This window comes from Lasiosphaeria miniovina (assembly GCF_030549165.1).
Source record: "Lasiosphaeria miniovina strain SMH2392-1A chromosome Unknown B0T26scaffold_1, whole genome shotgun sequence".
NCBI classification, from domain to species: domain Eukaryota; kingdom Fungi; phylum Ascomycota; class Sordariomycetes; order Sordariales; family Lasiosphaeriaceae; genus Lasiosphaeria; species Lasiosphaeria miniovina.
Genome location: NW_026848220.1, coordinates 695389 through 717611, shown reverse-complemented (window position 1 = coordinate 717611; position 22223 = coordinate 695389). Strand labels below are relative to the sequence as shown.

The following is a 22223-nucleotide window of genomic DNA, read 5'->3' as shown; positions in this document are numbered from 1 at the left end:
TGGCTTGGCATGGCCATGTTAGGCAAAGAGGTTCGTGGCCGCCTTTCTGCTGAGACCAAGTCAGGGGTCTCGCGTCTTTGTTTAGCCCCTGTCTTTCAAGGGGGCCCCTGGTCGTCCGAGCGACGGGCTTTTGCGAGGGCTTCGCTTCCACGTCTGCCTGAACAAGAATCAAAGATGACAAGACAGCAAAATTTGCAAGTTTAATTACCTTGATATCCCCCCCAATGCACAGATGCCCCGAAAATGCAGCGATGATACAAAATATTACACCACTTACCCGCACGCTCTATATACTCATCCCCCCCGCCGCAGCATGTCAAACAACCCCCAGTCTATCCGATCCAGCGCACTCGCCCTGCTGCGCTCCAGCTCCTCGACGGTGCTCTCCTCAAAGTAAAACGCCCACACGCTCTTGGGCCCCGCCTCGCCGCCGCCGCGGCTGCTCACGAACCCGACGTGCTGCACAGCCTGCTCGCCGAGCGCAAACCGGTGCATGGGGTGGCGCGCGTCGTTGCAGTAGTCCTCGATCATCAGGTCGGTCTGGCCACGGCCGCGCTCGCGCAGCACGCGCACCAGGTCCGGCACGCGGCGGCGGTCAAACACCAGCGCCTGCGAGCAGCAGCCCTGGGCGTCCATGGGCACGACCCCGGCGTCGTCCACCCGCCCGACCATGTTCAGGATGGCCTTGTGGTTCAGCAGCCCGCCGTCGCGCAGCGCATACATGGGCAGGTTGTACTTGCCGGCCATGAAGGCCAGCACGGTAAACGCCGGCGCCACGACGACCGACAGCACCACCACGGTGGCCACGTCGAGCGGCACGCGGCGCTGCACGCGGCGGGCCAGCAGCAGCGCGGCGGCCGACGCGGCGCTGACCAGCGGCAGCGTGACCCACAGGTGGCCGTACCACCAGTCGTCGCCCGACAGCCACAGCATGTACGTCTCGCTGTAGAAGAGGCGCAGGTACAGCCAGGGGTCGGAGCCGGCGGGGGCTGTGGCTGTGGCCAGGCGCTGCAGGGCGAGCAGGGTGCGGGCCAGCCAGTCGGCGGCGAAGACGATGTCGTCCTCGAAGACGGCAACGAAGGGCGCGGCCGTGTCGTTGTAGCAGCGCTCGAGGGCGTACAGGTAGTCGAGCACGCCCTTACGCTGGAAGTCGCGCGCCTCCTCGAGGCGGGCCAGCTCGGCCAGCTCGCCGTCCGACAGGCCCTCGTACCCGCCGTAGCGGTCGACCAGCGCCGGCAGCCACGGGTACGCGGCTGCGAAGTCGGCGTGCTGCGCGTCGCCGGCTACGTTGCCGAACACGATGGTCAGGTTGACTGCCGCGCGCTCCCGCGGAGACAGGCCCGCGAGCATCGACCCGATGGAGTCGGGGAAGTAGTGTGCCGCGTCGGGGTGGGTGCGGCGCATGGTGATGAAGGCTGCGCAGAGCGCGGGGTGGTCGCCGGCGTGCAGCGGCGCCGAGGCTGCGTTTAGGCCTTCGGTGCTCGACGAGTTTGAGCTTGGGTTTGCGCTTGAGCTTGGGTTTGGGCTTGAACTCGGGTCACGCGAGTACTGGTGGAGAAAGGCGCGAGCCTCTTCCTGACGCACGCGCGAATAGCCCAGGTCAAAGGCATTTTCGCTGTGGAAATAAGCACCATGCGGGTCACGCCAGAGAGCGTGGTTGTGGTAGACAAAGATCATCAGCCATAGCGTGCCGCTCGCCGCTAGCGTGAGCACCGCCCGTGGCGACACGACGCTCGCGACGTTGAGGGGGCGCCACCTCATGGCAGAGCCTGGCGGGGCTCAACGCCCAAGAGCCGTTACGTGGGTTTTTGGGACAAAAGACGGGCGCTGACCCACTTGGTCTGTGCTTTTCGCGCTTTTCTCCGTCCTCGTGCCAGGCGACGACAAGTCTCCGAGAGCCCGCAACAGCCGGAGGCGAGGTGAGCGCGAAGAGGCGACGATGCTGCTGGGGTGTCAAAATCTCGTGCGCGCGGTCGGGATTGGACAAGACGATTGATTGTCTGTGCGCGGATATGGCAGCGATGATGGTTTCAGTTCCTTGAGGATGGCAGTGACGTTGACAGTTGGTTTTGGGGCATGGAAAAGCACAGACCAAATAATTCTTGGCGCCCTGCGAGGGAAGCGGCGACTCGGCAAAAATGCCCCAAGCGCGAGAAGTCCGATGGTGGACTGCACCCCTGTCCATCACAGCCAATGGGGCGGGCATACACGTCAGGATCGACTGCGATCAGCTGCGTCGCTGACTCCCGAGGAAAGACCCGATCTTACTTCGTACTTCTAGGTTGCTTCCCCTGAGCTTTTGAGCTTTTGATCAGACTATAGAGTAATTATGTAATTGACATTTAGCGCGAACAATCTAGTGTTACTACCTTCTCTAGCTTGAACTGCGCGCTGTAGGTGCTCAACGTAATTAATTAATTCCCCAAACCCCGAATAAGGTGAATCAGTTGACTTTACCAACTTTAATAATGACTAATAACACTTTGTCCTTCCTCTCACCCCCGCTAACACTCACTCCGTCATATTCATTGTCGTTTTTGCGCCTCCACCGCTTCAATTCTTGCGTCATTCACTTTTATTGTCGTTTTTTGCGCCTCTACCGCTTCAATTCTTGCGTCATTCACTCTCATGGCCCTCTCAATTAGCCCATTGATACTCCCCGATGTTGACCAGCTCGACGGCCCCTCAATCTCATCCCGAGACGTGAAGTTAGACGCCTCAGCAAAGGTCTCCAGAAAAGAAGACTGCGTAGTCCCCATATTGCCTAGCCATAGGGGAACCTCAAGGACGAAGATTGCGAAAGGGCCATTCACCTCCAGCCCAGGAACCGACTGTCCTGGGGAATCCATGCTCTGGTGTATTCTCTCGGCATATGAGCCGGAAGGATGTGTGGACATCAAAGGCCCGATGGCTGATCTGCTTGCCGCGGATTCCTCGCTTTTTCCTCGTCGTTGAGCGTAATAGTGGTCAAGAATATTCCTGAACTGTTGACGACTGGCGGATTCGCCGGGAGAGGAAATCAAGATTCTTCGAATTGGAAACGTGATGCGCCATTGGTAGGGCGACAGCGCCGTCGGGAACTGTGTTTGCCCCAATGTTGGTGGCTAACTCGTTGACGACCTGACTAGGCCGTTCTACGCCCTTTGGCGGTGTTTCGATGGCGTTTGTGGCTTCAGCCGGCGAAAGAGGCCGGTCTAAGCTCGCAGGCTCTTCGTCAAAGCTGCTACCCGCCCGGGGATGTCAGACGCGTGACACCCCGTAAGCTCGGCCATGTCAGTTCCGAGTTGGACATTTCATCTTCAGGCTCCTCATCTTGCCCATCCCAGCTGCATTCGAATGGAGCGTCCGATGCACCGGTGCCGTTCTGCACGCCATCTTCTGGCAACTCAAGCAAATGGCCCACCGTCAGTTGATAGAAGTCGGTGCCCATTACGATTACAAGGCCGCCTGTCGCTAGAAGTCGGTGCCCATTGCGATTACAAGGCCGCCTGTCGCTGTAGTGATCTGGGTGAGATTCGGAATTGATCGGGCACTGCTGAGTGTACGTCCAATATCACGGCTCCGCACTCGAATAATCTCAGCCAGTGGCTCACACAGTCTCAGCCAGTGGCTCACATAGACTCGCCAACTATGTCCATGGCATCAATCAAGCGCCCATCTCTAGGCCAGATTGCAGACCTCGGTGATTTTTACGACGCCTGCACCGACTCTTTTACTTCCATTTCCCTCCTGAAGGGATCGCCTCCGCCTACGACGGTGCGGTGCACCGATAATCCAGGCACCGAGACGGAAGTCCTCAAGGAAAACTCATTTGGAGAAAAGTTCCGCGGGCTTAAGGTGGAAGCCGACCTTGGAGCTAGTATCCTCTCGGGTCTGATATCCGTCGGCGGTACTTGGCGCTTCCTCATAAACTCCCGGTCGAGCACCCTCACGAGACAGATCTCGTGCCTCTACAGAATACCACTGTCCATGAGAAGCTCAACTTGGGTGCCTTCTTGACCCCCGAGCTTCGCTCTCTCTTGAACTCCGATGCTCTGCGCGGCAATCTCGGCACGCACGTTGTCTGCGAAATCGAGTGGGGAGGCTCGAGCGCTGTCATAGCCAGATGTGAGATTGAAGACGCGAGCGATGCCGAGGAAGTGCAGGCCAAGTTGGGCGCAGGTCTTGAAGAGCTAAACAAGATTGTCGGTGCCGGCGCCGCAGCAAAGGGCGATTTCCAAGCTAGACGACGGAAGAGGTCAACGCAAGCCAACTTCGGCATCAAAGTATGCGGGGATTTCATCACCAACGAGGCTGCACCTACGGATTTCGAGAGCGCAAAGCAATACATCGAGAGCATGCCTTCGTCGATTGCCACGACAAAGTCAGGCGCTTGAGGATCACCGTGCCGTTGCGAAGGCCTACGAATACTGCCTCCCAACCGACCATCTGAGCGAGGTTTCCAGCCGCCTCTGCCAGGCCAAGGCCCGCGGAGCGAGTCTCCGAAAAGAGTACGCGAGGGTTTTGACTGATATCAGGCGAGGCTTGTCTGTTGCTAAAGACTTTTAGTCTCTGTTAGCCGACTTACGCAGCCACGAGCCTTCGCTTGAATATATCGGGTCGGTGGTCAGGCAGCATCGGGAGAGGATGAAATTTGCAAGCACCATTGTCTCCAAGGGTGCTCACTACGTCGGGCACAACGCGACAGAACTGGACACCCTTATCATGGGCAACGGCAAAAGCGACAGGTACGTTCTCTACTTCAACGAACAGGTTCAGTCGTAGACAGAGCCTTGGCAGGCGATTAGGAGACTCATGGAGTCGCTTGAATCTAAGGGCGAACATGACTAAGTGATTGTCTACGACTGCGATCTGGGGGCGCGTAAGATTAGCGAGCTTTCTGTAGAGCAGTACTGCGGCGGCAAGCTCGTTGTGAAGAATCTGGTCACAACACGTCGGTTCCTGGAAGACCGTTGTGTGATCCGCTTCTCGCCGGGGGTTTTAGACCCTTCCGACGTTGTTCCCCCTGTCCAGCGGAGGAAGTTGAAAATTCGCTGTCCTGGAACCAGTTGCTCAACCGCAAAACACGTTTGGATCTGCGAGCGGTGTAGATGGTCGGTTGAGTTTGGGTTCGTCGACACCTTGTATTGCAGCTGCGGAGGTTCCCCTACGATGCATGCCGTTTTCGCTGTAAAGAACACGGAGACGAGGGTGCACCTACAAAACCCGAACCATCGAGGCTGCTGGGGTGGCTGCAAGATCTCCAACCACTGAAGACTCAAGAGATCAACGTTCTTATCTTGGGCGAGGCGGGCGTGGGAAAGTCGACGTGGATCAACGCCTTTGTCAACTAAACGCCTTTGTCAACTACCTCACCTACAATTCTCTCGAGGAGGCCATGGAAGCGGGCGAGCCGCAATATGTCGTCCCGTATTCCTTTTCGTACCAGCTCAAGGATGAGAATGACCGGTTTCGCTCATACGATATCCAGCGTGGCTCTAGCCCCCAAGAACAGAATGGGTAAGTGCTGTATTACCTGATGAACTGCACTGTCCGCGGGGGGGGGGGGGGCTGAATTCCCATACTGTAGCTGGCTGACACGCGGATATAGCATTGTCGGACAGTCGGCGACCCAGAAGACAATCGTCTACCTCATCCCGCTGGGTGACGAGATAACACTCCGCCTGGTCGATACACCCGGGATCGGTGATATACGTGGCATAGAGCAAGATGCCCTGAACAAAGAGGACATCTTGGCTACGCTGCATCATATCAACAAGCTCTACGGGATTCTCATCCTGCTGAAGCTAACTAACTCTCGCTTGAACGTCATGTTCTGATTTTGCATCACGGGGCTGCTGACCAACATCTGCTTCGGCTTCACCAACACGCGAGGTAGTGGCTACTCGCCCGGCGATACCTTCAACCCGCTTAAAACACTCTTGGCCACGTACAGAGATAGTGAGATATCGCTCTTCGAACACAATACTTACTGCTTCGACTCCGAGAGTTTCCGATTCCTCGTGGCCCTGTCCCAGGAAAAGAATCAGATGCCCGGCTTGGAAGACTACAAACAAAGCTGGATGCAATCCGCCCGGGAGTCCTAGAGGCTGTTAAAGCACTGGTCGAGTCTCAACGGCCACAAAGTCAAGAGTACGCTTAGCGTCAACACGGTGCGAGACCACATTATCGCAATCGCGGATCCACTAGCCAAGCTCACGGAGGCCATTGAAGAGACGATTAGGCAAAACACGGAAACCGCTCGCGTCCTCAAACAATCTAATAAGACCCGGAGGGAGCTGGAGTCCCAGCTCCGCGTCCAGGTCATCAGCTTTGATAACGTCGACCTACTCAAGCCAAGAATGGTCTATTCCCACGCCGACTGTCACACAAGCGTGAAGGACGGCGAGAAGGACGGCGAGAAGGACGAAACTCGTGTCATCTACAACGCCAGCTGCCACGATGAGCCTTCCCTCAGGGCCTGCCGCGCGTTCGACCACGGACTCCGAAGAACGTGCAAGCTGTGCAGCCATAGCTAGAACATGCATTTGCGCATCCGAAACGATTGTCGCGTGAGGAAAGACATGCGTATCGACCCCGAAGTGGAAAGCCTCTTGGCAGAGAACGCCTCTGCGGCTGAAATCCAGGCGGCCACCCTAGCGCAGATCGAGAGAGATATCAAGCGGCGAGAGGAGGAGAAGCGGGTGCTAGTGAGCGCGTCGACCGAGTTCGGCCGATATCTCAAGCGCAACTCCATCGTCCCGTACAATATCGAGAAGCTGCCGTAAATCGACGCGCAGCTGAAGGCGCCGGACACTTTCGCCGTTGAGGCGACGACCAATGCGGTGGACGTCACGTTCCATCGCTGTACATAAGCTGGTGGTTGAAAATGTTGTTGAAGGGACAGTTATGATTGAAAATTGACAGAGAGCGCTCTACCCCCGGCCCTACGAGGAAAGTGGCTCAGATGAGTGAAAAACGCCAAGAAGACACTTGTGAAGGAGATGATAAGAGATGATGCTTAACAAGGCACAACGCACAAAGCAGTTAGGAATAAGGGTACTCGTACCCTCGCCTACAGCTGGGCACGGTTGCACAGAGAGGCATATATCAGGTGCCAATCTGTCTTTTACGTATATCTGTCTTTTACGTATGCTGGTGCAGCGGCGGGTACCTTAGCTTATTAAAAATGATCCACCTCAGCATTCAAGCGGCACCCGATAGAATTTGATGGTTTAATAATAATTTCTATGATGCCGGCTTGGTGGACCTGGGAAATTTGGGAAAGTATGAGATAACTAGAACTTTATCAGTGGTACCAAGGCTCCCCGACGGGGAATAAGAAGGATATATACTACTGGGTTGTAAGGCTTTTTAACTTCGGTAGAAGGCAGAATGACGTACTGAGGCGTTATATGTTATCTAGGAGGCATTACGCCACCACTGGCGAAAGTCGGTTGGCGTCTCCTGGTCGTACGCCTCCTTGAGGGTAATGAGCCTGTCCCGCCAGATGCGGCAGTTCTGCAGCTTTTGCGCGTCGGCGGTCGGGGTTCCGCAGCGCGCCAGCCGCTCGTCGACGGTCCGCTGGTATTTCCTCTTTGATTTGGCGCATAGCTTGGCGAACCACTGCCGCTTGATCTTGTTCGACCTCCGAGGGATCGCGTAGTCTGCCTGTGGAAATAGCACGGCTAGCGTTTATAGCGTTTCTCAGACGAGGTTTAGGGATCAGACAGAGCTTGTGAAGGTTTGTTGAGTTAATGGATATATCCTATTTCTATGTTCATTTCTTTTCCTTTTTTCTTCCCTTTTCTTTCATTTTCTTTCATTCTATTTTATTTTATTTCCTTTTAGAGTAGCTGGATAAATAAGCAGGGACTCCTTTTTAGTCTCGGATAGGTAGTACTCTAAGAATGATGCGCGGTGAAAAATATAAATGACGGTGTCTCTGTCGACCAGCAATAGATAGTCTGTGATATTATCTATAAACTATATCTTAATTCCTACCACTGCTTAAATGCTCTAGGCATTAAACGAGTTGGGTAGTTTGATATTATCGTATTCGAGGTGGGGAGGCTGGCTGAACTGTCTGGTAGTAAATTACTATAACGTTCCTCCTATCCACTAGATCAAAGGCTATCTCCGAAGCATAGTTTGACCGGGAAGACGTGTTAATTGTATATTATCGAGGGCTGGAAGTCCCTAAATGCTTAGACGAACCAAGAAGAATGTGTACGTATCTCTACGGCGCTGGTCGCTGCTACCTATCAATAAAAAGGGAGGCACCCAAAACTAACTAAAAAGAAATTGGATTGGACGTAGTAGTAAATCTATAGACGTCCAAATTTGGCGAAAACCGCCATCTTATCACCGCACAGTCGATCGAATGAGACAAGACTGCATTTACCGGGCTGTATTCGTAGAATCTAAAGCTAAGGAAAGAAACAAGAAGGAATCGAGAGCGGCCGGGCGGCCGTGGGGAAATAGTTGTGGGCGCTAGGGAGTGGAGCTCCTGCAAGAGTGCACGAGCCACAAAGCCTAAAACCGATGCGCCCAACTAGCGGGTTTTGGCCCTGCCGTGACACATCTTATATGAGCAAAACTACTACTAGTACTTGACCAACACTTAGTACCTCCCCTTACTATCTCTGGTTCTCCTTCATAGTTATATCTGGCTTTGCGGGAGAAATCGATCCTGTCGCTGAGGTACTGGCTCCCTTCGGCTTGATTAAGATCGGCGACATAGGCCGCGGAGTCTCGGTTACCGAGCTTTTGAGATTAATGGCTAATACCATCTAGGGACCCTCGCCGCCCATATCTTCAGTATGGGGGCCCTCACCGCCCATATCCTCAGCAGGGGTTCCCTCGCTAACATTATTTTTCTAGTCTTGGATATCGTGACTAGTTAGTAACCCCTTATTGGGAGGCGGCGGCAGTCCATCGTCTCTATGCTTAGCCAACCCGGGACCGAGAAGATGCCATGGTGTCAAACTCAATCGGCTGCAACATTCGGATAAATCCTAATGCAAAGCCACCGCCTGCCAAATATTCCACACAGCCGCCGCCTGGACTAGGTTTGCACCTCGGCTGTTGTCTAAGGAGGAAAAATTACCATCTACAACCACCACAAGGCAGCCAGCCTCTGCCACCGCGTAGCAAAGCATTGCTTACGGCACGGTGATATAGATCATGCGAGGTAAACTAACCCCTAGGGGTCCTACCTACCTGATAAACAACAACGAACCTTGCCTCTCCGGGGAAGAAAAAAAAAGGCTAGAGTAGATGGGCTAACTTGACTGGTTGTTGTCACACGTACGCGTGGGACCTTGATTGACCAGGCCCCAATCTATCGTGAAATCGAGATATCTGGGCCGACGCACGCGGTAGAGCGTTTCCATTGCTGTGCTTGACTCCTGTCGCTTTGAAAGGCAAGCGGTAGGCGAACCATACATAGGATTGTTTTGTTTTCGTTTTGTTCTGGAATCTTTCGCCACTTCAGCATGCTCTGATATCAGATTCTTTCAAGTTATGTTAGTATCCGATGAAGAAGCGGGCCAGTTTAATCTTTATCACTTCCATCCGCACTTGTGATACAAATATATGAAAAACGCATGTAATATGGCTATCTAATTACTCCTATAAGGCTGCTAACGGTAGATCTCTGGGCGGCTTCTTCGACCACCATCTTTGCGTCCATCTCCCGCCCGCATCTCCTGACGATCCAGATGCCCTTCACACGCCTGATCAGATCTTCGTTGAGCCCCGGGAAGCCGCCGATTGGCCTGTTCACGGTGTTCGGGCGCGACCAGCTGAAGGCTCCCCCGGTGTGCACCACCGTCATTTTGAACGATATACTGCCCGCAGCACCGATCTAGATTTCGGAAATGTGCCGCTGTGGAAGTCAAATTGCAACAAGCATGGTGGGTAAAAGTCTATAACTAAACAGTTCTGTCGTTTGATAGGATCAAGGTTGAAGTTAGCAGAACATAGTTTAATAACGTTTTCTATCAATAAGGAAAGCTTTAGAGAGCCTGGGGCCGGGAAAGCTTGACTGGCGATGTACGGGGAAAGAACCGTTATCCAGACGACCCTTATCCAGACGAAACTACCACGTCCTGATGATGATAACGTCCAAAAGACAGGGTGGAAATAACTGAACAGGGTCTTTGGGTTTGTGCATAGAGAAAGTCCAGGTAGACTCGGCGAGCATCGGCAGTTAATTAATCTCCGCGCTCTGTGTTATTGGCATCTTACAGTAAGTGGCTAGAAGGGTGGACTCACACTGAGTTCCATAGATCTACCCGAGCCAACTTGGTCAAATCCACTGGCGTGCTCCTCATACGGAGATACGTTGTATGGCAAACTAGGTAGAAAAAGAGTAAATTATTGACCGCAACCTTGTGAACAGCTCCATCCTGGACCTATCTCCGACACGTCTTTTTGGGAGTTCATATAGGACCAGTCTGTCTCATTACCTCCCCCATTGCACACAAACTTCTCATTACCTCCCCCATTGCACACATACTTCAAAGATAGATGCCTCACACCTTGTCCGAAGACGCCTTCGATCCTCGCCAGACAAGTGAATTATAAATCTTTCCGTCGAGTGCTCTGTCTCTCCAACACCCAATTTCACGGCGATAACAACAGGAAAGCAACAGCAGTAAAAATGGTATCTGCAGCACTAGAAGAAGCAGCAAAACCAGAAACGCTACCAACAGCAGCACCAACAGCAGCACCAACAGCAGCACCAACAGCAGCACCAACAGCAACACTAACAGCAGCACCAACAACAGCACCAACAGCAGCACCAACAGCAGCTTCAACGGCAACGGAAGCAACAACAACAATGACAGCAACATTATCAACAACAGCAATGACAGCAACATCATCAACAACAGCAATGGTCATCCGCACCGCCGTCCCCGCCGAGACGGACGAGCCCCGAGAGCCCCCAACCGAGCTGCGCTCGCTCCCAGCCGAGCTGATCGAGGTGGTCTGCGCGGCGCTGCAAGACGACAAGGAGGCACTGCACAACCTCCGGCTGACGGGCTGGCGCTACTGGGCGATCGGAGGCCGCTTCGCCCTCCCCGTCGCGCGGGCGCTGTTCACACAGGACAGCATGACACAACTGACACAGCTCTCGGCAGAGCACCCGCAGCTGGCCGCCGGCGTGCGCAAGCTCGAGCTGTCGGCGGCGTGGATAGACAGCTACTGCCCGCTGTCGCTGGAGCTGAGCGTCGCGCACTACCAGCGCCTGGACCACGCCTACCTCGGCAGGGTGTACGAAGCCACGCTCCGCAGGGCACTGCAGCCTTCGGCGGCGGCGGGCAGACCCGGCTTCGCCCGGCTGCGGCACATCATCCTGCACTGCGGCCAGGAGGTGCCGGCCGCGTGGCCCGAGCCCGAGCCCGCGGGGCTGCCGGCCGTAGACCCCGACACGTCCTCGGGACTCCGCGTCAGCTCCGGGGCGGCGCGCGTGCGCGACGTACTGGGAGCGCTGGAGGCCTCGGGCGCCAACTGCACGCTGACGTGGCTCGAGCTGCGCGAGCTCGACTGGGCCGCGTTCTTGAGGGCGTGCACGATGAACGAGTTCGGCAGCGACCGCGACTCGCCGCGGCTACTGCCGCGGCTCAAGCACCTGCGGCTCGAATTCGACTACCGGCCGCACCTGTGGTGGTACGTCGACGGCGAGGACGACGACGACGACACGGAGACGGCGCCGCGGCTGCGGCCCGTCGGCGAGTTCCTCGCGGACCGGCGCATGCACGCGCTCGAGGTGCTCGACGTGCGCGCGACCGGGTCGACGGACCAGAGCCTGGTGACGCTGGCGGACAACTGGCCCGGCGGCATTGATCTGAAAGACGTCATCTCGCCGCGGTGTTTCTGGCCGCGGCTGCGGGTGCTGCACCTGGACAGCGTGTGGTGCGATGGCGATGAGCTGGTGAAGGTGCTGTTAGGGCACAAGAAGACGCTGCGCGAGCTGAGAATGGACAGTGTGCACCTGCTGTCGTCGTGGCCGCGCCTGCTTGAGACGGTCCAGGAGAAGCTGTACTTGACCAAGGCTATCGTTGACGCTGATTCTGTACTCACCGGTTGCAGCGAGGAGGAGGACACGGAGGGTGCGATCGAGTGGTGGGTCATGACCTGTAAGCTGCGTAGGGCTATTAGCAACTGGCTTTGCTGTCGCACCCGGGGCAAGTGTCCGCTGAACAAGGACTATCTCATGCACGGGTATTATCGGGAGGCTTGATTAGTGGAGGGTACCTCATCCAAAAATCATGGCACCCTACCTACCTTAGTCGGGGGCTGAAGTACAGCACATGCATCTTGTTGGATTTGGTCAGTTGCACGGTTGGATAAGTTCAATTGTGTGTATTCTTGTCTGTTCCTTCAATTCCTGGCTCTCGCCCGTTCTTCTAGAAGTCTCTGTTGTGGCGCACCAGCCACCCCCTGCGGTGGATCGGCGCCACGACCGGGGTCAATTACGTAACTTGGCATGTGGCTAATCTGACACATCTTGATCAGCGAGCATCTACTGTTGATTTCAGGGGCTGGAAGGGTGTGGATTACTGCTCCCGGTAGCCAACATTATTAGCGAGAAATAGCGCATTGGCCTTTCAGGCTCTTTTTCTTTATTTGTTTTGTACACACCCTGGTTTTGATTTTGTTTTGTTGGAAAGGTTGGCAATTCTCTTGGCTGTCTTGGTTACGGCAGCCGCATAGTTCGGTGCTTTGGATGGGGGAATGAGCTTAGCTCTCCCATGTTCCATATTTGTTTAATTAAGTCAGGTGGTCTGCTTATGGAACACCCCTGGATTTGGAACAAGGTTTGTCATCAAGGACTTGCCGCTCGCCACCCAACTCACCTATTTCAATCGCTTGCAACTCGACCAATTCTGCTTCAATACTTATCTTCTTTTCTCCATTCAATTGAGAAATGAAAGATGAAGCGATATACTCAGTTGGATTTGCAGAATGCGCTGGCAGAGTATGCAGAAACCGGCTAACTCTGTAGCTCTGCTGAAAATCACGGCATCCCCCCTACTACTCTCTTTAATCGGGCTCGTGGTTCCGAGCCAGCCTCCAAGGCCCAAATTCTTAATCAAAAGCTTTCTCCGGCTATGGAAGAACGCTTAACCGAATGGATTCTATTCCAAGGGTCGCTCGGTCACCCTCCAACCCACGCCCAAATTCGGAAACTAGCTAGAAGAATGCTCGAAGATAACGAGACCCTCGGAAAACGCTGGACTAGCCGGTTTTTGGCTAGAAATCCATCTATTTCTACAATTAGGCCTCGGAGAAGCCATGCAAACCGTGCTGATCGAGCCTGTGAGGCCGTTATCCGGCCTTGGTTTGACTATTTGAAGCCTCCAGGCGTGGAGGCTATTCCAGCCAAGCATAGGTATAATATGGATGAAACTGGCATTGCTTCTGGCATTGGAGATAACGGCCTGGTTGTTGGATCTAAGGAAAGAAAAAAATTCCAGAAAAAGAAGAAAGGAGACCGAATTTGGACCTCGATTATCGAATGTATTTCCGCTGACGGCCGGTATTTGAACCCAGTCGTCATTTTCAAAGGTGGAAGCCTTCAACAACAATGGTATCCACGCGATTTACAGCCATTTAAGGGCTGGAAGTGGAAACCCACTGAAAACGGCTGGTCTGACGATGATACTGCCGTCGCATGGCCCCGCAATATCTTTCTTCCAGATACTCGGCCAGCTACCCCCTCGGAGAAGCGCCTCCTTATTTTAGATGGCCACGGTAGTCATACCACCGAAGAATTCATGTGGCTAGCCTTTTCTAATAACGTACAATTGTTATTTCTACCAGCCCACACCTCCCACGTTCTCCAGCCCCTGGATTTATCGGTTTTCGGCCCTCTTAAAGCCCGGTACAGAGCCAAGCATAACGAGGTTGTTTCCGGCTTCGACGAAGGCACTGTTGCTGAAAAGAGGGCCTTCCTAGAATGCTACCGGCAAGCCAGGGTCTATGGAATGACTGAATCTAATATCAAAGCCGGCTGGAAAGCTACAGGCCTCTGGCCGGTCAGCCTCAGGAAGCCCCTAAGCAACGGCCTTGTTATTAAGAATTCTAACGGCGACGTTGGTCAACTGACCTCTACGGTTTCTATAGACCTTCAAGAGGTCCATAACCTCATTCTAAATAAGAATTCGGAGGGCCGGCCTATATGGTTTACCCCTAAAAAGCCGAAGGATTTCCGTATTCAGGGGCAGGTTTTTCTAGCCGGCCAGAAACGGACTGCCAACGACCGACTTTTCATACACAAGGCCGCAAAAGCCTTCGATTACGTGGTTTTCCAACTAGCCAATACGGCGCATCAATTGGAGGCTGCAGAAAAAAGCCTAGAACGCACAAGAGGCCGAAAGAGAAGGAAGGTCCAAGTCGACCCTAATACGCAGTTCGCTGGAATTGAGGAGGTTCGTGCCTCACAGAGAGAGGCTGGCAGAGAGGACCTTAGTTATTCTGAAAGAGAAGAATCAGGAAAATCCGATACTGAAGACTTCATCATTGTAGCTAATTAATTGACAAAGTTGTTGGCAATTGAAGTTTGTGGTGTTGTGCGGGGTCCGATTCAGGGGCTGTTCCATAGGCAGGGGTGTTCCAAAAGTCCCCCACCTGACTTATAACTTCAATCGCACGCCCGATTTATCGCTTTCCAGCTATGAACAGGCACGCCGAATACTTTACGATTATTACCCTAACGTGCGTGATAAGCGAGCGGTGAGGATAAGCGAGCGGTGACTTTTCTACTATCTAACCACAATAATCCTGAATTACACAACCACAACACTAGGAAATAACAATAACTGAATCAGAAACAGATGAATCAGACGATTCTGCAGCCTCCTTGCAAGTGCGCGCATTATGGCCAGGCTTGCCACACACACCACAACACCGAATCTTCGTACGAGACCCCCCTGTACCACCACCACTTTGTCGTATTTCCTGGGCCACCTGCTCACCCACAGCCTTCTGATCTAGTAGATCCTGTGCCTTTTGTACAGTAAGTGAGCCTCCAAGCCGTACACGTGTTTTTTTAGCCCTCCGTCGCTTACTGAGACCCTCATTGGCCTTTCGTAATGCCGAGACCTCAGTACGTAGAAGAGCCACCTCGTGCATCACAGCCATTGTACCTTTGGCTAGTCGATCCACAGCAGTAAGCATTGAGGTTGGAGAGCTGCCCTGATGGTTGGAAATTCGCGTTTTAATAAGTGTTGACTGTGAGGTGGCCTCTCGAGGGTTATGTGGCGTTTGGGAGACCCAAGGTAGTGTGGTTGGGCTTGGGGCTGGTGGGGGTGTTGGGGTCTGAATACGTATATCCAGCTTAGATATTACCCTCTCTGGGTCGTACGGCACAAGGCCAGCTCCGGCAAAGCCCCCCTGGATGTTTCTTTCTGTAATCGAAGTAAACAAGGCTTCTCTAAACGCACAGAGAAATTCCAGCTTGCTGATGTGTGTAATGCTCATCGGCATCAACTGCTCGATCTGGTGGCCATATGCCTTTTTTAATGGCGAAAAACAGCCAACATCTAATGGCTGAAGTAGGTTTGAAGAGTGTGGAGGCATACAGAGCGTAATAATGTTGTGTTCCTGGCAGTAAGCCTCGAATTCTTCGGAGTGGTGGCTATCGTGGCCGTCAAGGATTAGAAGCCGATATTTGCCCTTTGTACGAGACGCTGTGTGCAGATCGAAATGCCGAATCCAATCCATGCCTTTCTCATTCGTAGTCCAGCCATTGTCAGTTGTTGCAATACGCCAGGTGGCCGGAAGGTTGCATTCTTGATACCAGTTGGCAAGGTGATATTGCCCAGCCAAGATGATAAATGGTGGGATGGCCCAGCCAAGAGAATTCACCCCCTGTATGACTGTAGCCCACTCTCGATTGCCAGGCTGGGCCTGTTTAGCCCTGCCACGGCTATCTGAGGTAGTAACTACCATAGTGGGGGTGATAATGCCAATCATAAAGCCAGTCTCATCGAAATTATACGTATCTTCGTCAAGGATGCCGTACTTGGCCTTAGTGTTATACACAAGGGCACTCGCGAATAATCTTTGGATCTTCGCATTTAGCCCTCTGGTAGTCGTATTTACGCGAAAAACGCGTCTGGGGCTCTGGCTGGCGTTTGACGAAGTTGTGAGCCCAGCGTTTGCCGACAGGGGACGCGTCACGTTCGCGTAACAGTCGGTTGGCCATATCTTCCACGTAACAAAGCCGAGGGTGGAATGCGCGTGCACATAGCTCAGTAATGTACTGAATAATTGTATTCTCTTCTAAATCCGTAAGCTTGCGTGAGTTGGCTGGAATATCGCGTCGTGCAGGCCGGCCGTCGCGTCGGGCGGTAAGGGTTGTTGGTGGTATGTTGTAGATTTTAGCTACGCGTTGAAGTTTGAGCTTTGGGCTGTCTTTGATAGCTTTGAGGGCTAGAATATTTCTAGATTCGGCCGGAAGCGAATCCATGGCGAATTGGTGGTAGAATTGGTGAAAGAGGGTGGAAGGTCGCGTCACGCTAGAAAAGTCACCGCTCGCTTATCCTCACCGCTCGCTTATCACGCACGTTATTGATCTCTACTAATATATCACCCGGAACGCGTGTTTTTCGAGGCGCCGCGATGGCTGCGGTCGGGGTCCCTTAACCGCAGCCTCCACCGCCCGATACGCCAAATCTAGGCGCCAAATCTAGGCGGCTATTGGCGATGGATTTCTTATAGTTGCTCAGGCCTCCGATTATGGTGAGGTCCCCGTAGTGGAGCACGACGTCGACCTTGCCGGGGAGCGACGCTAGGTCGGGGAAGGCATCGTCGTACGTATCTGAAAGAATGAGGAAGGTAGTCGCCATTATATTGGGTAGTACTATTTTTCAAATGCGGGCCTGCCGACTTGGACTTGGTAAGAAATAGATCGGGCTACTATCTTATTCAAGCTAGGGTTCATCGTCTCTCAGAGGACTAACGGTAATGATGACGTTGACTAGTAGGAGTTCGCTGATCCCGACGGGGGTGAGCCTATTTGGTGCCATCGGCGGCGCAGCGACGGCTGCAGCAGCAATAACGCCAAGCGACGAAAAAGATATGCCGCCGCTACGGCCACCACTGGAATGCCACTGGCGCAACGACACGATTAAGCCTAAAGAATACTGGCAAGGGCGCCCGTGAAAAAAGAAGTGCCAAAAACATACAGGACTAGGGATTCGCTGGTGGTTACCCACCCAACTACTAGTCTAGCGGTCGGAAGCCTTGTCTCTTGAGACTCAAAGTGGCCGAAAATGAGGGTATACAGGAGTCGAAAATGGGGCTCTAGAAGTGCACCGAATAAAAATGCGGCGTCTTATCTCTTATCTTATCACTCGTCTCATAAGAAAAAGTTAGAAGAATATAATAAAGCCCACCCTAGCTACTCCACTTTGCAACGGTGGCTAAAGACGATAGCGTTTCGGGATGCTTTTGGCCAAGAACCCGCCGCTGAGCCTGGGTACAATCCTCCATCAGAGCTAAAGCATTAGCGTGTCGACCTTGACTTTTCCAAGTAAAAGCGAGGTTGGCCATGCTCGACAGCGTAGAAGGGTGATCGGCCCCGAGCTTGGTCTTGCGAGTCTCCATCACCTGCACAAACAGCTTCTCGGCCTCCTCCCACCGGCCCTGGTTCCAAAATGTCGACGCTAGGTTGGCCATGCTCGTCAGCGTAGAAGGGTGATCGGCCCCGAGCTTGGTCTTGCGAGTCTCCATCACCTGCACGTCCAGCTTCTCGGCCTCCTCCCACCGGCCCTGGTTCCTGTATGTCGATGCTAGGTTGGCCATGCTCGTCAGCGTATCTGGGTGATCGGCCCCGAGCTTGGTCTTGCTCGTCTCCATCACCTGCACGTCTAGCTTCTCGGCTTCCTCCCACCGGCCCTGGCTCCTGTATGTCGACGCTAGGTTGGCCATGCTCGTCAGCGTATCTGGGTGATCAGCCCCGAGCTTGGTCTTGCTCGTCTCCATCACCTGCACGTCTAGCTTCTCGGCTTCCTCCCACCGGCCCTGGTTCCTGTATGTCGACGCTAGGTTGGCCATGCTCGTCAGCGTATCTGGGTGATCGGCCCCGAGCTTGGTCTTGCGAGTCTCCATCACCTGCACCTCTAGCTTCTCGGCTTCCTCCCACCGGCCCTGGTTCCTGTATGTCGACGCTAGGTTGGCCATGCTCGTCAGCGTATCTGGGTGATCGGCCCCGAGCTTGGTCTTGCGAGTCTCCATCACCTGTACCTCTAGCTTCTCGGCTTCCTCCCACCGGCCCTGGCTCCTGTATGTCGACGCTAGGTTGGCCATGCTCGTCAGCGTAGAAGGGTGATCGGCCCCGAGCTTGGTCTTGCGAGTCTCCATCACCTGCACCTCTAGCTTCTCGGCCTCCTCCCACCGGCCCTGGTTCCAAAATGTCGACGCTAGGTTGGCCATGCTCGTCAGCGTATCTGGGTGATCGGCCCCGAGCTTGGTCTTGCGAGTCTCCATCACCTGCACCTCTAGCTTCTCGGCCTCCTCCCACCGGCCCTGGTTCCAAAATGTCGACGCTAGGTTGGCCATGCTCGTCAGCGTATCTGGGTGATCGGCCCCGAGCTTGGTCTTGCGAGTCTCCATCACCTGCACGTCTAGCTTCTCGGCTTCCTCCCACCGGCCCTGGTTCCAAAATGTCGACGCTAGGTTGGCCATGCTCGTCAGCGTATCTGGGTGATCGGCCCCGAGCTTGGTCTTGCTCGTCTCCATCACCTGCACAAACAGCTTCTCGGCCTCCTCCCACCGGCCCTGGTTCCAAAATGTCGACGCTAGGTTGGCCATGCTCGTCAGCGTAGAAGGGTGATCGGCCCCGAGCTTGGTCTTGCTCGTCTCCATCACCTGCACGTCTAGCTTCTCGGCCTCCTCCCACCGGCCCTGGCTCCTGTATGTCGACGCTAGGTTGGCCATGCTCGTCAGCGTATCTGGGTGATCGGCCCCGAGCTTGGTCTTGCTCGTCTCCATCACCTGCACGTCTAGCTTCTCGGCTTCCTCCCACCGGCCCTGGTTCCTGTATGTCGACGCTAGGTTGGCCATGCTCGTCAGCGTATCTGGGTGATCGGCCCCGAGCTTGGTCTTGCGAGTCTCCATCACCTGCACAAACAGCTTCTCGGCCTCCTCCCACCGGCCCTGGTTCCTGTATGTCGACGCTAGGTTGGCCATGCTCGTCAGCGTATCTGGGTGATCGGCCCCGAGCTTGGTCTTGCGAGTCTCCATCACCTGCACCTCTAGCTTCTCGGCCTCCTCCCACCGGCCCTGGTTCCAAAATGTCGACGCTAGGTTGGCCATGCTCGTCAGCGTAGAAGGGTGATCGGCCCCGAGCTTGGTCTTGCGAGTCTCCATCACCTGCACCTCTAGCTTCTCGGCCTCCTCCCACCGGCCCTGGTTCCAAAATGTCGACGCTAGGTTGGCCATGCTCGTCAGCGTATCTGGGTGATCGGCCCCGAGCTTGGTCTTGCTCGTCTCCATCACCTGCACAAACAGCTTCTCGGCCTCCTCCCACCGGCCCTGGTTCCAAAATGTCGACGCTAGGTTGGCCATGCTCGTCAGCGTATCTGGGTGATCGGCCCCGAGCTTGGTCTTGCGAGTCTCCATCACCTGCATAAACAGCTTCTTGGCCTCCTCCCACCGGCCTTGGTCCAACAGGACCGTTGCAAATAATAACATACTATCTAAAGTCTTCTTATCGTCTTTTCCTAATGTCTTCTCACGGTTCCTTTGGGCCTTGCCTATCATCCGTTCTGCCACCTTATACCTGCCTTGCGACCACGCATACCACCCTCCGTTATACATAAGACTTGCCCACTCCTCTATGCTCTCTTCGGCTGGTCGCTGATCTATAGCCGCTTCAACATGGGCGAAGAGCTGCCGGCACGTCGCCCAATTATCGTAGTCTCCCGTAGGAAACGCCGTAGCTATCCGCTTAATAAATTGCTGCCTAAACTTGTCTTGTAGCCCGTCCGACTCCAGCCACCTCCGCGTGGATAGCTGTACGAGCCCGTGTATCTCAAATGCACTACCGTCCTCGTCGACGGTTATAAGACAGAAGTCTCTTAGCATGGCCACATCGTCCTCAAACCTCCCACCTTCGTCACCACTACTACCACTACCAGACTCAGACCCTGAATCCTCTGATGCGGCAAGGTGCGTTACTTGCTGAATAGTTTTGACATCGACAGGCCTAAGAAGTGACGGAGAGATGCCTTGTCGATCGAAGAAGCTCATAAGCGAGAGAAGGTCGGCTGTAGAAGGTCTCCGCGAGCGGATGTATTTAAAGGAGATCTCCCAGGTGGTGGAGATAGCATTTGATGCCCCACCATCCCGCCGTAGATCACCCGCGTCGTATTTGAGAAGCTGAGCCCGCTTGCGCTCGCACTTGCGGAACTCGGCCAGGTACTTGGTGACCGAGCTCATCGGTAACCTTGCCTGGATGTATGCCGCCGCTTGGCTGATGGCAAGAGGAATAAGGTCGAGCGCTTGTACTAGATCTTTGGCTGCGTCCATATCTGAGAGCGGGTCTAGTTTTTTCTCTAGGAGAAGAAGTGCATCACCCAACGCCATCGGCCCAACCTCGATGTTCTTGTGGCTCCCGGTAAGCCTAAATGCCAGGTCTTTGCTACGCGTCGTGATAAGGATAGACCCGTTCCGGCTCTGTGGAAGGTAGCTCGCTAACGGTTTTCCTTCGCGGCCGCCGTTTGCCGCGTAGAACACGTCTCGGTCGTCGGCGCTATCAAGGATGATGATCCATTTGCCGTTCCGTTCGTTAGACAACCAGCCGTACACAAGTTGTGGGATGTCGGCTTTGGTTTGGTTGCAGCCGGGTAGCTTGACGGCGTCGGCAATCGTCCTGAACCCCTCCTCGATACGCGCCTGCGTGCTAGCGTAGACCCAGAATATCCATGTGTCGGGCTGCCCCGTGGCGATTCGGTGAGCGAACTCGATGGCAAGCTGCGATTTGCCAACGCCACCCAGGCCCACAAGGGCCATACGAGCGGCGGGCTTAGAACATCGCTGGTCGATTTGGACGAGAATATCTCCACGGTTGACAAAATCGGGGTCGCGGGAGAAGGGGATAGTCGCGGAGGGGGCTGGTGGAGTTTCGGCTCGTTCTATAGAAGCGTCAGCGTGGGCTGGGCGCAGGCACGGACGGCGCTAGCGTTACCTGGCGGGAGATGGAACTCCGCGTTGACCGTCCCGTAGTTCAGCCCCACCTGCTGGCCCCGGTTTCCGGCTCCGAAAGACGTGGATTGCATCATGGCCGTTGGACGGTTGCTTAAGAGTCGATTCTCGATGGCGACGATTGCTGAAAAGTTGATATATAATAACGACGATTGCTGAAGAGTCGATTCTCGATGGTGACGAAGCAGGAATACGCCAACTTGTTGGAAAACACGGCACAAAAGTGGACCAAAGTTTTTGGGCAGATGCAATGCACTGATTGTGTGTAGTGTCTAAAAGGTAGGCCCTGGGGACATGCCAGCAGGGGACCCCATTTTACCCCCAAAAAAAGGGGTTGCCTTGGGCTAGGCCCATTCCGTTAGCCTGCATTGACCTAAGCCTGCCTGAGCGCAATTGGCTGTATCAAAATAGAGGCTTTTTTCCAACACAACTCTTGCGGCTGCATGGTTGCAAGGCAGGTCGGGGCGGCTGATCTTCGGCTAAAATCGATGGGTAACCAGTTTGCCAGTCAAGCTAATGTTTTGGAGTGCTGACATGCCGCATGGGTTGTCTCGAGTCATCACCAGCACCAGATTGCAGTAGAGAGTCGCCACCAGGGCTAACCCAAGTTTCGATACAAGCCAGTGGTATAACGAGAATGATCTTGATTACCGAACTCCCGAACCTACCTATAGCAGTCGCGGCGCGAGTCCGGCCCCGCATGATCAGCCGCAGAGAAGCAGACCGGGGCTGCCACTGCTCCAACTAGTCAACTGGAACCCCAGCCTGCCATCTAACGAATCCCCGCCCACATGCATCCACTACTCCATTGAGTGGAAAATGCTATTAAAGAAAGGAAGACTGTTGAAGCTTACAGAGCGGCTCTACTCCGCCCAGAATTTTGAAGCAAGGTAACTTTCTAAGAAGGGGGTCAAGTGAGGAATCGCCATCCAGTTTATTAGCAAGATCAAGGCTTGGCTAGGTAAGGCGTAGGCGTATTAAGTCGGTAATAGGTAGCCTATTTCTGTGATAATTCTATACTA

At 54.3% G+C, this 22223-nt stretch overlaps 7 protein-coding genes across 7 annotated transcripts; 3 read left to right on the top strand and 4 right to left on the bottom strand.

The window, feature by feature from the left end:
• Window positions 1-294: 294 nt before the first annotated feature.
• B0T26DRAFT_669542 (uncharacterized protein) lies at window positions 295-2529 on the bottom strand (the record flags this gene model as incomplete). Its single annotated transcript, XM_060439067.1, has 4 exons — window positions 295-1769; window positions 1837-2000; window positions 2269-2316; window positions 2516-2529. The coding sequence occupies 4 exons, from the start codon at window positions 2527-2529 to the stop codon at window positions 295-297; spliced, it is 1701 nt and encodes a 566-aa protein (XP_060301976.1).
• Window positions 2530-3630: 1101 nt separating this feature from the next.
• Window positions 3631-5118, top strand: B0T26DRAFT_866448 (uncharacterized protein; the record flags this gene model as incomplete). Its single annotated transcript, XM_060447820.1, has 4 exons — window positions 3631-3882; window positions 3957-4265; window positions 4369-4490; window positions 4572-5118. 4 exons carry the CDS (start codon window positions 3631-3633, stop codon window positions 4762-4764), a joined length of 876 nt encoding a protein of 291 aa, XP_060301975.1. The 3' UTR covers window positions 4765-5118.
• A 26-nt stretch (window positions 5119-5144) lies between these two features.
• On the top strand, window positions 5145-6919 carry B0T26DRAFT_866447 (uncharacterized protein). The gene is made up of 5 exons (XM_060447819.1): window positions 5145-5499; window positions 5591-5812; window positions 5879-6002; window positions 6087-6493; window positions 6557-6919. Exons 1-5 carry the CDS (start codon window positions 5378-5380, stop codon window positions 6765-6767), a joined length of 1086 nt encoding a protein of 361 aa, XP_060301974.1. The 5' UTR covers window positions 5145-5377; the 3' UTR covers window positions 6768-6919.
• A 482-nt stretch (window positions 6920-7401) lies between these two features.
• Window positions 7402-7557, bottom strand: B0T26DRAFT_631421 (uncharacterized protein; the record flags this gene model as incomplete). Its single annotated transcript, XM_060436345.1, has 1 exon — window positions 7402-7557. A coding segment is annotated over one exon (156 nt), but the record flags the coding sequence as incomplete, so codon positions are not given.
• Window positions 7558-10442: 2885 nt separating this feature from the next.
• B0T26DRAFT_682866 (uncharacterized protein) lies at window positions 10443-10875 on the bottom strand. The gene has a single exon (XM_060440765.1). The coding sequence runs from the start codon at window positions 10866-10868 to the stop codon at window positions 10518-10520; it is 351 nt and encodes a 116-aa protein (XP_060301972.1). The 5' UTR covers window positions 10869-10875; the 3' UTR covers window positions 10443-10517.
• Window positions 10876-11578: 703 nt separating this feature from the next.
• B0T26DRAFT_682864 (uncharacterized protein) lies at window positions 11579-12359 on the top strand. Its single transcript, XM_060440764.1, has one exon. It carries the CDS (start codon window positions 11741-11743, stop codon window positions 12227-12229), a length of 489 nt encoding a protein of 162 aa, XP_060301971.1. The 5' UTR covers window positions 11579-11740; the 3' UTR covers window positions 12230-12359.
• A 4869-nt stretch (window positions 12360-17228) lies between these two features.
• Window positions 17229-17570, bottom strand: B0T26DRAFT_682846 (uncharacterized protein). The gene has a single exon (XM_060440763.1). It carries the CDS (start codon window positions 17545-17547, stop codon window positions 17392-17394), a length of 156 nt encoding a protein of 51 aa, XP_060301970.1. The 5' UTR covers window positions 17548-17570; the 3' UTR covers window positions 17229-17391.
• Window positions 17571-22223: the final 4653 nt, after the last annotated feature.

Coding starts and splice junctions, on each gene's coding strand:
- B0T26DRAFT_866447 (XM_060447819.1), top strand. CDS start 5,378: ATGGAAGCGGGCGAGCCGCAATATGTCGTCCCGTATTCCTTTTCGTAC. Junction 5,813..5,878: donor AACTCTCGCTTGAACGTCAT/GTTCTGATTTTG, acceptor CACGCGAGGTAG/TGGCTACTCGCCCGGCGATA. Junction 6,003..6,086: donor CCGAGAGTTTCCGATTCCTC/GTGGCCCTGTCC, acceptor CGGGAGTCCTAG/AGGCTGTTAAAGCACTGGTC.
- B0T26DRAFT_682866 (XM_060440765.1), bottom strand. CDS start 10,868: ATGATGTTGCTGTCATTGCTGTTGTTGATAATGTTGCTGTCATTGTTG.
- B0T26DRAFT_682864 (XM_060440764.1), top strand. CDS start 11,741: ATGCACGCGCTCGAGGTGCTCGACGTGCGCGCGACCGGGTCGACGGAC.
- B0T26DRAFT_682846 (XM_060440763.1), bottom strand. CDS start 17,547: ATGGCCAACCTCGCTTTTACTTGGAAAAGTCAAGGTCGACACGCTAAT.